Below are 12,976 nucleotides of genomic sequence, written 5' to 3'. Positions count from 1 at the left end.
TGACAGCTGCAAATCAGAAGGAGCCCATGAATCTCAATTTTAAAATAAAAGAGGAGCCTAAGGAAGAGGAGACCCTAAGCGTCACATTGCCTCGGTCCAGCTATGTGTTCAGCCCCGAGTCAGAAGTGTCAGCCGCGAGCATCTCTGAGGACGCGCTTAAGCCCCAGGAAGCAAAGGGCGACGTACTAAGACGGGATATGTCAGTTAAAGCAGCATCTGAACTTCTCATGAAACTATCAGGTACTTGATTTCTTCTAAAATATTCACATACTGATACCATCACTTGCAAGCCAACTGGGGTACCCATGGGTTACATTAGCCTGTTGGCAGCAATATCACAGTATTAAGGTAAAGTCAGGAATGACCAGCTTACTTGTCTTAAATTCATGTGTTTCGTGTATAAATTTGTTTGTGGATGTCAGCCGTGTACCTGTCTTATTAAATACACTCCTCTTTTCCTGATTATGACTGCAAATTGTTGGGAAACACTGCTGCTTTTCTAAGATGATGTAGGTCATAATTCTAAATGGGTTCTAATGACATGCAAAGCACTTCTGTTAATTGATCAAAATATCCATCCTTCCTAATAGAGGACCTTGCACTGTTTGGTGTTTTTGTACTATTTTCTTTACGAACCATTAAAAATATTTTTCTGAACTTAATAAACCATTAAGATGGCACTTGAAGTGATTAGCAATAGAGTAGCAATGAGATTTTATAAATAGAAATTTCTCATAATGGAATATTATAGTAATTAATCCAGGTTCTTGAGACAAATAATATTTTTATTAGTATCTAAACGTCATTTCAGCTTATCCAATTTTGGCAGATTGGTTTAGAACTTGAAATTCATGTATTTTGGATTTCTTTTCCCACCCAGTCTCCTATCTGTCCCACGAGCTTCAGAACAGATAAAAATTTAGTGTGTTTTGAAAAATTTAGTGTGTTTGGAATCATGTGCTTCCCAGGTGTTACTAGTGGTAAAGAATCCCCCTGCAGGTTCTTTAATGCAGAAGATGTAAGAGATGCAAGTTTAATTTCTGGGTCAGGAAGATCCTCTGGAGGAGGGCATGGCAACCCACTCCAGTATTCTGCCTGGAGAATCCCATAGACAGGGGAGTCTGGTGGGCTACAGTCCCTAGGGTTGCAAAGAGTCAGACACGACTGAAGGGGCTTAGCACACGCACAGAGCAAGAAACACATGTGTAGTATAAAATTCAAAGGTATGACTTTAAAAACAGGGAAAGAAAAGTTATGTTAATAATAATACTTACCAAATCACATCCCATCCTTCGTTCATTGCTGCTTAAAGATAATTTTTAGAAAGTCAGAATGCTGGTATGGATCCTACTTGGAGGATGGTAAATTCAGATTGTAATTTACGATGCTTGGAGGATGAAAGCAAGAAATGTATTAGTTAGACCCCTACCTAGTGTCACTTCACCAGCAGTTGTGCGTTTCTGGTTGACAGGTAGGTTGGAAAGTAAGAAATTAATAATTATTTACTTAAAATTATTGCATCAGAACAGTTGAAATTCCTGTATTTGCCAGTGGTGGGATTAAGAATTCTTTCCTTTGATGTGAATTTAAAGCACACCAGAACTTCCAGGGGACATGATTTGTTACAGATAAAGCATAATACAATGATTACATCCTTACCATCACCCCATTTTTCTAAACTGGTGGTGCAGTTTCTCCTATGTAAATGGGAGGTCTCGCAAGGTTGTGCTAATTGCTAAAAGCTGCGAGTTTAAAAGAAAACTTGTTCAGGCCAACATGCTTTCATAATTTGAACCCTCCCTCCTATGTCAAAAGGTCTTGGTGACATCCAGTAATCTATTGGTTTTCCAGTCAATTCAGGGACGTCACACAGCTCTCTCCTCCTTCTCTCATAACATGGACTGGCATATTATGACTTTAACTCTCTTCCAACAGTGACTCCTGTCCCCTCCTAATGGTAAGATTCTAGCGTGTAACATTTCTGTTTCAGAGTTTGCTGCGTAGCCAGCATTGCGAGCCGAGAAAGCTGGGGTGGCCCCAGAAGATAATATGCAAACACAAGATCGAAGGAAAGACGTTCTCTAAGGAAACAGTTTTATCCTAATTCTTTTGGATGATGCGATTTGAGACAATGAAGTATGAAATCATTTCCTGGGTAGTAATGAGATCCCCGAAATAGAATACGGCCTGGCGGCCATGCACATTTAATGATATTTGTGGTCAGTAATGGCTCTTCTGAATGCTTATGTTGAGTGTTAGTGAATACACATGCCGTGGGGCTCCACGATAGTTGAATCGGAAATTCCCTGGCGGTCCAGTGGGTAGGACTCCTTGCCGAGTACAGGGGTTTGATCCCCAGCCTGGGAACTAAGATCCCACAAGCCGTAGGGTACAACCAAAATTTTTAGAAAAAGAAAACAAAAAGGACAATAGTTGATTGGATGACCTGTTCATATTTCCAAAGGCATCTCCTCTGCTTCATGCTGTGGAAATGAAAACTTGTTTGAAGACTGAGATAAGTATGTTTTGCCCTGAAAAAATTTCCCAAGCATTCTGTGCGCTTTGATTTAGGATAAAGAAATATGTACCACAGTCCCTACCTTCTAGATGCTTGTGGTCTAGTCAGAAGTAATCCGGGGCAGTGGAATGCATTCAATCAGTGCTTTGCACTTGGAACTTCGTACTTGTACAGTCTAGCAGATTGTGGCCAGGAAACTGTGAAGAAGTCTCCAAGTCATTCCTAAAAATAGGAGTGTGACTTGAAAATAACAAGTGTCTTTTCATTTCTAAGCCACAAAGGTAAAGAGACCTCACCTTTTATTAAGTTTAAAGTGGGCACTAGGGTTTCTAATCACGGACAGATTGGTGCTTTTGGAAGAAGGAAGATGTTGGAAGAAATCTCCTATGCCGTGTTTCCTCAAGGTATAATTTTAGCAATTCTGTGTTTATGCCCTGAAAGGCATCTGAGGAGAGGACCTGTCTGGGTCCTCAGGCCCCCCTTTTCCGTGGTATTTCCTGTCCCCGTATAGACAGGAGTAGCGTCTCTCCTTCTCATCTGATATCCTTACAGGTATTCCTATGTGTGGGAGTCCCTGCCTTGCTAATTTTCTTTTATAGTCTTCTCTTTCCCTGGGGCACATCCATATGGTGCAGAAGAGTTGGATGAGAAAAGTATGTCCCATGTATCACCATACATTTTTTTCCTTCTTTAAGTTTTGACCCAAGGAATACCTAAAATGTGGAATAAGAGAATTTTTCTTCTCTGTTACTTATTTCTTTGACTTTCAAAGCTATGATCTGCCATAGCTTAGGTCCTTTCAGTCTTTTCTGTGAATTAACAAGAGGAAACTAGTCAACAATGTCAGCTGCCTCATTTCCAGTTTTAAATTAATTTATGTTAAGTCCTTTGTGATGGATGTTGGGCTCATGGCCAGGTCAGATATCATGTGAAACTTTCCTAGGTGGAGAAACCTCTGTAGTTATATTGTTTTCCAAATTGACATTTCTGTTTCATGAGGAAAACACAGATGTGTTAGTGACCAGGCAAAATTTTTCATTCACTGTGTGTTTAGGAAAATCTGAGTTTTCTTCCTTCCTTGTGGCTGAAGTCCTATTTCCAGTTGTTAGTTGGGCAGTCAAGTGCCTGGCAGCTGGGCCAAGTAACTTGATTAACATAAAGAAAGCAACCCACTCTAAGAAAACCACTGGGTGTCTGGGACTACCTGTTGTTATGTGACACGAGGCAGCCAAGATAATCAGACTTTTCTGCTAAGCATATAGTTGCCAAAGATAATTCCCAGAAGTCCTGATTTAAAAAGACCCAAATCCTGAAATCAAATTCAGAGGCTGCATAACATCAGACAGACTAAGAGAATCAAGTCACTCTTAACCTCTGGTTTTGCAGCGTCTAGTGACTTTGAAAACTTAAAGAGCAGATGTGTTATCCCAGGTATGATGTAGTGCCCTAAGTGACACAAAGTTTTATCTACTCTGTCTCTTTTGCGCTTTAAGAGAAGTAGCTGTAATGTAAATCAACCAAATTCAACAAATTAAAAAAGAGAGAGAGAAGTAGCTAGACTCAAAGAAACAAAGAAATGCCCTCTTCTCCCTGGTCATGCATACGTACAATATACCACATGTATGGTTGAACCAAGAAGTAGGCAGATAAGAATGCTGTTTAAAAATATGAATCCCATAAAAATAAGTGGCTGGAAAGCTGGAGGTATTCAGAAACATTAATGAAAAATTAGATATTTAAATTAATCTAACATGGAAGGAAAGTTATGACCAACCCAGACAGCATATTAAAAAGCAGAGACATTACTTTGCCAACAAAGGTCCGTCTAGTCAAGGTTATGGTTTTTCCTGTGGTCACAATATGGATGTGAGAGTTGGACTGTGAAGAAAGCTGAGTGCCGAAGAATTGATGCTTTTGAACTGTGGTGTTGGAGAAGACTCTTGAGAGTCCCTTGGATTGCAAGGAGATCCAGCCAGTCCATCCTAAAGGAAACCAGTCCTGAGTGTTCTTTGGAAGGACTGATGCTAAGGCTGAAACCCCAATACTTTGGCCACCTCATGCGAAGAGTTGACTCATTGGAAAAGACTCTGATGCTGGGAGGGATTAGGGGCAAGAGGAGAAGGGGACGACAGAGGATGAGATGGCTGGATGGCATCACTGACTCGATGCACATGAGTTTGGGTGAACCCCGGGAGTTGGTGATGGACAGGGAGGCCTGGCATGCTGTGATTCATGGGGTTGCAAAGAGTTGGAAACGACTGAGTGACTGAACTGAACTGAACATGGTAAATAAAACCTCCCATTAGATCTTAATTCAAAACATGTATATTGGGTTTCTTTTTTCCATGCTCAAAGAAGGAAGCCACATGGATTTATATTCATTTCCGATTTATATTCATTTATCCCTACCTAGTCTTGGAGGGAAATATAAATTATAATTGCCTCTTGTAGAGGAATCCGGGCAGGTCCTGGATTTGAAATACATAGTGATGTAGAATTCAGGGAATCATCTATGTAAGAAAGGGCTTCAGTGCAGAGATATTGAGAAGCAGGTAAACTTGGGTAGGATGAAGTTTTGAGGTGAATTCAATCTCCAAGGTGAGCTTAAACGGAGAGGAAAGGCACTCAAAGACTGACTTTGTTAACAGTTTTAATTAGGGCCCCTTTAGTTTTAAGTAACAAATCTTCTTCAGCCAGTTTAGACAAGAAAGGGAATTTAATGGGAGGTGCACATTTTGCAGTGGGTGGGGGTGGCGGTGCTTCCCCAGTGGCTCAGTGGTAAAGAATCTGCCTGCAATGCAGGAGCTGCAGGAGACACAGGTTCGATCCCTGGGTTGGGAAGACCCTCTGGAGTGGGACATGGCAACCCACTCCAGTATTCTTTCCTGGAGAATCCCATGGACAGAGGAGCCAGGAGGGCTACAGTCCATAGGGTCGCAGAGTTGGACACGACGGAAGTGACTTAGCATGCACGCATACACAGTTGTGGTTGACTCATGGGCAGGGGAACAGCAGGGCGTCAGGCCTCCACTGAAGCCAGGGGTTGGGGGAGGGAACTGTATGGAGCCCAGGAGGTCCTTGCTCATCCCTGCTTCTATGCTCATAAATGGTTTTTTTCTGATACCCAGCCCATATGGTAGAACATGGCAATTGCCAACAACTTCTGAGTATACCTCTTGTTCAAAAAGAGCAGCTGGACAGAAATGTGTTAGTCCCAATTACAAATTCCAGCTGATTGTGTACGCTCCGGTGGGGGCCCACTAGAGGAAACTCCTATTATATCTGGGGAGAAAGACATGTTGAACAGACCTGGCTACGGTCCTGTAGGATGGCTGGGAGGAGAAGAATCCCTAGAATCACACCTCGGATGGGCAAGAGTGAGGGCAGTGTGAGACCAGGAAGAGAAGCAATATGAACAAGCCCCCAAAAGTGAATGGTCACCGCTGTTATTTAAATATTGGATGTAAACGTGTTTGGCCTTTGGGTGGTGTTTGCCTTTCCTTTTTGGTGGAGTTTTGCAGAAAACTGCCCAGCCAGGAGTTGACCTAGCCAGTAGCAACTCTGTGTATGCTGAGGCCGTGCTCCTCAAAGTGGGGTCCCCAGAGGAGCAGAGTCAGCATGAGTTGGAGAAGATAGAATTCTCCAGGCAAGAATACTGGAGTCTCCAGGGGAATCTTCCCTATCCAGGGATCGAACTCAGGTCTCCTGGATTACAGATGGATTCTTTACTGTCTGAGACACCAGGGAAGCTCCTTAGGGAAGTTAATAGAAATGCAAATTCTAGAGTTCTTCTATGGACCCAGTTGAAACGCTGAGCTTTTTTATAAGTAATTCTGAAAGCTTTGTTTTCAGAAGCTCTGTGCCAAGGAAATGGTTAATTAGAGATGTAAGTTTTGTTCATCCGAAAGGAGTGCCTCAGCTTGTAACTGACAGAGAAGAAAGCTCTCTTTTTTGTTTGTTTTGTTTTTTAATTGGAGGAAAATTGTTTTACAATATTGTGTTTATTTCAGCCATAATTATACATATATTGCCTCCTTTTTGAGCCTCCCTCCCCTCCCCCCATCCCACCCTTATCTTAAATGCACATTTTACTTTTAAAAAAGAATCATCTCTCTTCAGTGGAGATTCTTTTTAATTTATTAGGAAAAAAAATGGTGACCGGGAATGTTTTTTAGAAGGGCATATGTCCCTAATAAATCAAGGATGGCATTGCTGGTGAGCCTCAGATAATACTATTTGTTTCCATGTTCTTTGCTGTGAAATTTCATGATTATTTCTGGGCAACGTGTGCATTCTTTTAAGGGGGAGAATCTCCCCACCCTCACCCCCAACAAATGAAAGATTATGTCCGAGACTCTAAAGACTTCATTGAGATAAAGTAGAGATTTTAGCTAAGTAAGTTCTCAGGGCAAAACTATTCACTGTTCTATTTAGTATTTCTCCCTTGGAAAATTGTAGTCTATCAAACTTTATAAGCTATGACTTCTGCCTGACTTCAGGAATAATCTATAGGGATGGAAAATAGGTATTTTCAGTTTATATTAATGTCATCTCACATTGCCTTCCTTCAAACTTACAAGTTATTTCACTGAATGGTGGAAAGAACCCAGAAGGCCTGGTTTTCCCTAGTTCCCGTGATTCTCCCTGCTTACACACCATGGAAAGGAACTCACTCCTAGAGTGAACACGTTGGACATGCTAGCAAACTATAAAAGAGCTAAAGAGTAATTTAGAAGCGTCAGTAAAAAAAAAAAGTATTTTATTAATGCTGTCTGTTTAGCACATTGTCAAATACGTGATGCTGAGGAATTTGAAAGCATGAAAATGTCAGAATGGCCTAGTCTAATCAGTCTGAAATTGAAAAAAATGCTTTTTTTTCCACTTCAACTTTTTTTAAGCACCTGGAGAAACCTATTGAACCTGGTACCCCACTTTTCTAATAATGCATGTATTTTGTTTATTTTATTTTATTTATTTATTTGGCTGCATTGGATCTTAGTTGCAGGATGCGGGATCTTTCGTTGCAGCGTGCAGACTCTCTAGTTCTGGCATGCTGGCTTAGTTGCTCTGTGATATGTAGAATCTTAGTTCCCTGACCAGGGATGTAATATGTGTCTTCTGCATTGCAAGGCAGATTCTTAACCACTGGCCCACCAGGGAAGTCCCATAATCATGTATATATTTTAGATTGCTATGTTTGCCTGCCTACTAAGCCTGCTAAGTCACTTCAGTCATGTCTGACTCTGTGCGACCCCTTAGACAGTAGCCCACCAGGCTCCGCCGTCCCCGGGATTCTCCAGGCAAGAACACTGGAGTGGGTTGCCATTTCCTTCTCCAGTGCATGAAAGTGAAAAGTGAAAGTGAAGTCGCTCAGTCGTGTCCGACCCTCAGCAACCCCATGGACTGCAGCCCACCCGGCCCTTCTGTCCGTGGGATTTTCCAGGCAGGAGTACTGGAGTGGGGTGCCATTGCCTTCTCCGGATTGCTACGTTTAGGGGACTTCTAAACTGCTTTTGTAAACACCATCCTACTTTCTCAGCATCTTTATTGAGATATAATTTGCATACCATAAAAGTTACCTATTTAAAGTATACCATTCAGTGGCTTTTAGTGTATTCACAGAGTTCCATAACCGTCACCAGTTCCAGTGGCAGAATATTTTTATCACCCCAGAAAGAAACTCCGTACCCAGTTACTCCTTACCCCGCTTCTTCTCCCAATACCCTCCCAGCTGCTAAACCATTGCCTCTCCATAGATTTTTCCTATTGTGGACATTCCGTATGAATGTAACCACCCAATAAGTGTCTTCTTTCACTTAGCGTAATGTTTTCAAGGCCCATCTCTCTTGTAACATGCATCCATACCTCATTCCTTTTTATGGCAGAATAATATTCCATTGATATTATTGGAATGAATACACCAGTAATACTAATTTTATACATGGTATAAAATGGGTATACCACATTTTGTTTATCGATTCATCTATTGTTGAACAATCGGGTTGTTTCCCAACTTTTGCTGATAAGAACATTCATGTACAAGTTTTTGTGTAGACGTGGGTTTCGTTTCTCTTGGGTATATACCTCAGAGTGGAATTCCTGGGTCAGATGATAGCTCTATGTTTAACATTTTGAGAAACTGCCAAGCTGTTTCCCAAAGCAGCTGCACCATTTTATATCCCCACAGTGATGTATGGGAGTTTCAGTTTTTCCACATCCTTGCCAAAAGTTGTTATTGTCTGTCTGTTTTATTATAGCCATCGTCTAGGTGTGAGGTAGTATCTCATTGTGGTCTTGATTTTCATTTCCCAGATGGCTAATGTTGTTGAGCATATTTTCATATGCTTTTTGGCCATTTGTATACCTTCTCTGGAGAAATGTCTACTCAAGTTCTTTCGCTGCTTTTAAATTATTTGTCTTTTTATTTTTGAGTTGTAAAATTTTCTTATATATTCTGGATATAAGTCTCTTATCAGATATATGATTTGCAAATACTTTCTCTCATCCTGCTTTTCACTTTTTTGATGGTATTATTTGCAGTGCAAAAGGTTTTACTTATAATCCAATTTGTCTCTCTTTTGTTGCTTGTGATAGGGCATTATCACATTTCCATAATTCCAAAAATTGAGTAAAAAATGGAGGCTTGTTTACTATTAACATGAAAGCCTGTCTTTATGTACATTTTCACCGTATTTAGTTTTCAGATATAAAGACTATGAAACCTAATTTGTTGAATAGATACCTCCATGGTGGGGTTGACCTCTGTGATTTCTGTATTTGCTATAACATTTTGTACTTCAGCTGATAGCAAAGAATATTTATATGTCAGCTTTATTTTTCTAATTTTTATTGGAATATAGTTGTGTTGGTTTCAGGCGTACAGCAAAGTGTATCAGTTATGCATATCCATATATCTACCCTTTTTAAGATTCTTTTCCCCTATAGCTCATTACAGGGTGTTGAGTAGGGTTCCCTGTGCTATGCAGTAGGTCCTTTCTAGTTATCTGTTTTCTATATAGCAGTGTATACATGTCCGTCCCAATCTGCCGGTTTATCCCTTACCCCTGCTTTCCCCTTGGTAACCATAAGTTTGTTCTCTGTACCTGTAATTCTGTTTGTTTTGTAGATAAGTTCATTGTACTCCTTTGTTTAGAGTTCACATGTAAGTGATACCATACATTTGCTTTTCTCTGTCAGCTTTTTAAAGGACTTCTAATAAATACAACCAACGGTGGTCTTACCAGTAATGCGGTCACTCTGTCATTGCCATATGTATCCTAAGCAGCTCTCAGGATGTATGTATCTGTGTGTGTATGCTTAAGACATATACACAGAAAACCCATAACTGGGGAACTTAAATCTTAAATAAGGAATTAGACTCTTTTTCTAAGCACTTGAAAACTCAGCGAGAATTGCAGAGGTTTGGAGTGCAAAAACACTCTCTTATACAAACAGGGAATAGATTGCTTTAATAAGATAAAAATGTGACCTGTTTATGTACCCAGAGAATTCCTTTCTTGAAGGTCTAGATCTTGTTAAGCTCATAGGATGTACCTTGGTGTTATTTACCTGGCTGTTTAGACAAGACAGAGTGGGAAAGAGCTTCGTGCAGTTCTGGGAGGGCAAGAAGAGGGAACTTCCTTTTCCCTTAGGGTCCTCACCCCAGGGCCGCCCTTTAGCTTTCTTGTCCCGGCTCCCTCTCCTCCCACACTGAGACCTGGGCCTCAGAAAGGCTGGACTCAAAAGGGCTCTTGTTTTATTATCATCTCCCTGGTGCAGAGCTCATATATTAATATAGCTATGAACATTTGTATTGGCCTGTGTTCCAGAAACCGCGCAGAAGCTCGGAAAGGAATTTCATGGGCTCTACCTTCATTCCAGATTCCTTTTCTGTTTGGCCAGATTGGGTGAGAGAGGGCCAGAGGGCAGGAGGTGCCAGGAAGAGTCGGGACTGGTGAAGGGGTTCTAGGTCCCTTACAGCGCTGAGCAAAAGAAGAGCGAATGACGCCTAGGAAATGTGTTCACCGCTGGCATGCCTGTCTCTGGTATTCCTGTGTTGATTTCTGTTTTTCGATAGAAATACAGAACCATTTCTGCAAACATTATCTTATCCAGGACACACACACGGAGAAGCCAGGAGTAACTAGTATTTGATGGTGACAGCGCTAAGAAGAAGCTTTACTTTCTGAGGAGCCGATTGCAAACATTTGAGTAATCAGTCAAACATTCTGTTCCATTTTTCACTGAGAGGACAAATTTCCCTGCCAGGTAGAAACGGTGTGTCTTGCCCATGCCTTAGAATCTCTTACAGCACTCTAGCTTCTTGCGGCTCCCCGCTTCAGACGTTTTAGTGCAGTGTTAGTGTGGTCGTGGTCTTGTGAGGCAGAGCATAGCTATTATTTTCCTCAACGAGAGCTCTAAAGCATTCTCATTCCATGATGGTTTTTCTTCTTGTTGCCATATTAACCTTTCACTTTTAACTTATTCATGTCACAGAAGGGGAACGTTTGCATGTATAATTAAACCCCATGTCCTCTGTGCCCATCTGGGCACAGGCTGGTATCACAGACCTCCCTCTGGAGAGGAGACTCCTCTGTCTGCTGCCAAGTGGCCACATCCCACTGGGCTGGGGCTCAGCTGGGTGGTGGTACCCGGGCCGTCTGCACCCAGAGCACTGAAGATGTACATGGGGTGAGAGCAATGGCGGCTGTTTCTGCTGAGCAGGGCAGTGTCCGTGTTGCCCAAGAAGGGAACACTTTCCCGAAGAGAGCTGTTTCTCCCTTATGGCTTCTGTCACTTTTCTAGGAAGGTGAAGGCTTGAAGAGTGCTATTTTCTCATTATCAAAGTGTGAGGACCTAGCACACACTCAGCCTTCTTCCTAAGAAGTCTTCTGTTTACTCTGCTGCTGCTGCTGCTGCTGCTGCTGCTAAGTCACTTCAGTCGTGTCCGACTCTGTGTGACCCCATAGACGGCAGCCCACCAGGCTCTCCTGTCCCTGGGATTCTCCAGGCAAGAACACTGGAGTTGGATTGCCATTTCCTTCTCCAATGCATGAAGGTGAAAACTCTACACATGTATATATTTTGGGAAGATCCCCTGGAGAAGGGAATGGCTACCCAGCCCAGTATTCTTGCCTAGGAAATCCCATGGACAGAGGAGCCTGGCGGGCTACAGTCACAAAGAGTAGGACACGACTGAGAGACTCATACTTTGACTTTGTATATATTTTCCCCATATGTAGGCTGTCTTGAGTTCGTGCTGTGCGTTGGTTTACTTCCTATTTTCCGAATATGGGCCAGCAGCTGGATTCAAGCCTATTTCCTGGTTTCCCATGGCTGCCACATGCTTCGCTCCACAGCTGGAGAAGTGGGGGCAATGACCAAACATACATGTGACCTGCCACCATTTATCGTAATTTCAAAATCGAGTAGTGAGCATCACGGTTTAAAGAATATGTCACGAACTTCTTTCCTTATTCCTCCTATTGCTACCTTAGCTCTGTAAACCCACCTAAACACACACACACACACACATGCAAACACACACTGCCCTCCTGTTGCTGCCAAGGTTTTTCCTGCCTTTTTGGAGTCGCAGCCATCAGGACAGCCTTTCTGGAAGTTCCTGTGATCCATGTCCGTGTTGCCAAAGGTAAACTTAATAGCCTTCTGGTTGAGAGGGAGAGAAACCCTTAGCAAAGCTGAAGCCTTACTGGGACTGAAGGGGAAATGGCAGTGATCTGTGGGACTTATCTTGGGAGCAGAATCATTGTGCCTCCCTCCATGTTTAAATATCGGTAGGAGAGACTTCCCTGGTAGTCCCGTGGTTAAGACTCCACGCTTCCAAAGCAGAGGCCAGAGTTCAGTCCCTGCCCAGGGAATTAAGATCATGCAGCATAGCTGAAAAATAAAAAATTTAAGTATTGGTAGCAGTCTTCCCTTGGGATTCATCAGTGCCTTTGTAGCCAAGCTACTGGGTGATATGTAGGTAATATTTTTTGCACTTTTTTAAAAGCTGTGGAATAAAGAAGAAAACTGGGGACTTGGGATAATTTAAATGAGATGAATGGTTGTCTCCTTTCAATCACTTGTGCTAAAACCTTTCAAACCCTATCCTACCTGGATATCCTACCTGGATATCCTACCCGGACACTGTTCAAGGGCATCCCTGGTGGCTCAGATGGTGAAGAGTCCACCTGCGGTGCAGGAGTTCTGGGTCTGATCCCTGGGTGGGGAAGATCCCCTGGAGAAGGGAGCCCACTCCAGCATTCTGGCCTGGAGAATTCCATGGACAGAGGAGCTTGGCAGGCTACAGACCATGGGGTCACAAAGGAGCAACATTACCAAGTGACTGAGCACGCACAGCTTGCACATACCATACTGTTTAAAAGAGTTTCTCCTAAAATGCTCATAGCAGAAGGCTGGTATGACTCCTCAGTTTTCTTGAAGACCCTGAGGCTG

At 42.3% G+C, this 12,976-nt stretch overlaps 1 protein-coding gene across 7 annotated transcripts in view; it reads left to right on the top strand.

The window, feature by feature from the left end:
- The window catches only part of ZNF827 (zinc finger protein 827), a 192,280-nt gene that overhangs the window by 74,983 nt on the left and 104,321 nt on the right, over positions 1–12,976 (top strand). For all 7 annotated transcript variants that reach the window (XM_025268127.3, XM_006065714.4, XM_044930474.2 and 4 more), the window contains exon 5: positions 7–240. In XM_025268127.3, the coding sequence (XP_025123912.2) occupies positions 7–240 (234 nt within the window). The remainder of the gene's footprint in view (positions 1–6; positions 241–12,976) is intronic.

The sequence above is a fragment of the Bubalus bubalis genome, chromosome 17, assembly GCF_019923935.1.
Source record: "Bubalus bubalis isolate 160015118507 breed Murrah chromosome 17, NDDB_SH_1, whole genome shotgun sequence".
Taxonomy (NCBI): domain Eukaryota; kingdom Metazoa; phylum Chordata; class Mammalia; order Artiodactyla; family Bovidae; genus Bubalus; species Bubalus bubalis.
The sequence above is the reverse complement of the archived record's forward strand: the minus strand, read 5'-3'. Positions and strand labels throughout refer to the sequence as shown.